A 989-nucleotide genomic window follows, 5' to 3' on the forward strand; every position below is an offset into this window, starting at 1 on the left:
CAGGACACAAATTTCAGGACACAAATTAAGAAATATATGAAAACACAGCATAAATCCAAATAATTCTAAGAATACTATACTATTCCTGAAAAATGTGTCTAGTATTTATTTCCTTATATCTCAGAATGATAGGTTAGTGTTAATTTTGGAGTAGAAAAAGACATCAGATTTCTAATTCTGGATCTTGTTTTCACTGACATTTAGTATTTTTTTGCATTCTTTTCAAGGTAAGAAACTCAAAACTACAATTTATTAAAACTATATGCTTTAGTAAAACAAAAACAGAATAAGAAATTAACTCATTCAACTGAAACCAGTAAAGGTCCATATTTCTTAAGTGTTATTTACCTTTTAAATTTAGTTACATTTCCAAATGATTTTAGGTGTATTTTATTCACTTAAATTAGTTTACAAAGTGAGTGATGACTACCTTTCTGTAATTCCAATGTAAAGGCACAACTATTACGTGTACTTTTGTTGATATTTAAACTCCACGATAATAGAGCTTATGGAAAAATAAAATCTTATAATAATAATCTATTTAATCTGTTTGGCTCTTACAGTATATGCAAGAGAGCTTTGTTAATACAAAGAATGATAGTTTTCACAGATCTCATGATTCCTGGTTCAGTCTAAATGTAAAGGTTTCTCTACATATTCTTTACTTACCAAGCAGTGGACTTACCCTGGAAATCGTAAATATACAGAAGAATTGGCTCATTCTGCCCAAATGCACAAAATGCAACCATATTTTCAAGTGGGTGATAAGCAATGTCTCGAATGGGTGACTTATACGGCAGGTCAGAATACATCGCTACTTGTTCTCCTAAATAAGAAAAGACATTCAAAAATGTGTACTTTTATTTCTTATTAGAAAATGATGCTGCAACTTACTAAAAATATTTGTAGTAAGTAATGATGAAGCTCGTGTTATTTACACAAAAACCTCAAATTCTTATATTGTATTTATAATATAGTGTATTAAATAA

At 28.8% G+C, this 989-nt stretch overlaps 1 protein-coding gene across 1 annotated transcript in view; it reads right to left on the minus strand.

The window, feature by feature from the left end:
- The window catches only part of AHI1 (Abelson helper integration site 1), a 195937-nt gene that overhangs the window by 125542 nt on the left and 69406 nt on the right, over nt 1-989 (minus strand). The window contains exon 18 of the mRNA XM_019648087.1: nt 686-826. Within this exon, the coding sequence (XP_019503632.1) occupies nt 686-826 (141 nt within the window). The remainder of the gene's footprint in view (nt 1-685; nt 827-989) is intronic.

The sequence above is a fragment of the Hipposideros armiger genome, unplaced genomic scaffold, assembly GCF_001890085.2.
Source record: "Hipposideros armiger isolate ML-2016 unplaced genomic scaffold, ASM189008v1 scaffold_120, whole genome shotgun sequence".
Taxonomy (NCBI): Eukaryota; Metazoa; Chordata; class Mammalia; order Chiroptera; family Hipposideridae; genus Hipposideros; species Hipposideros armiger.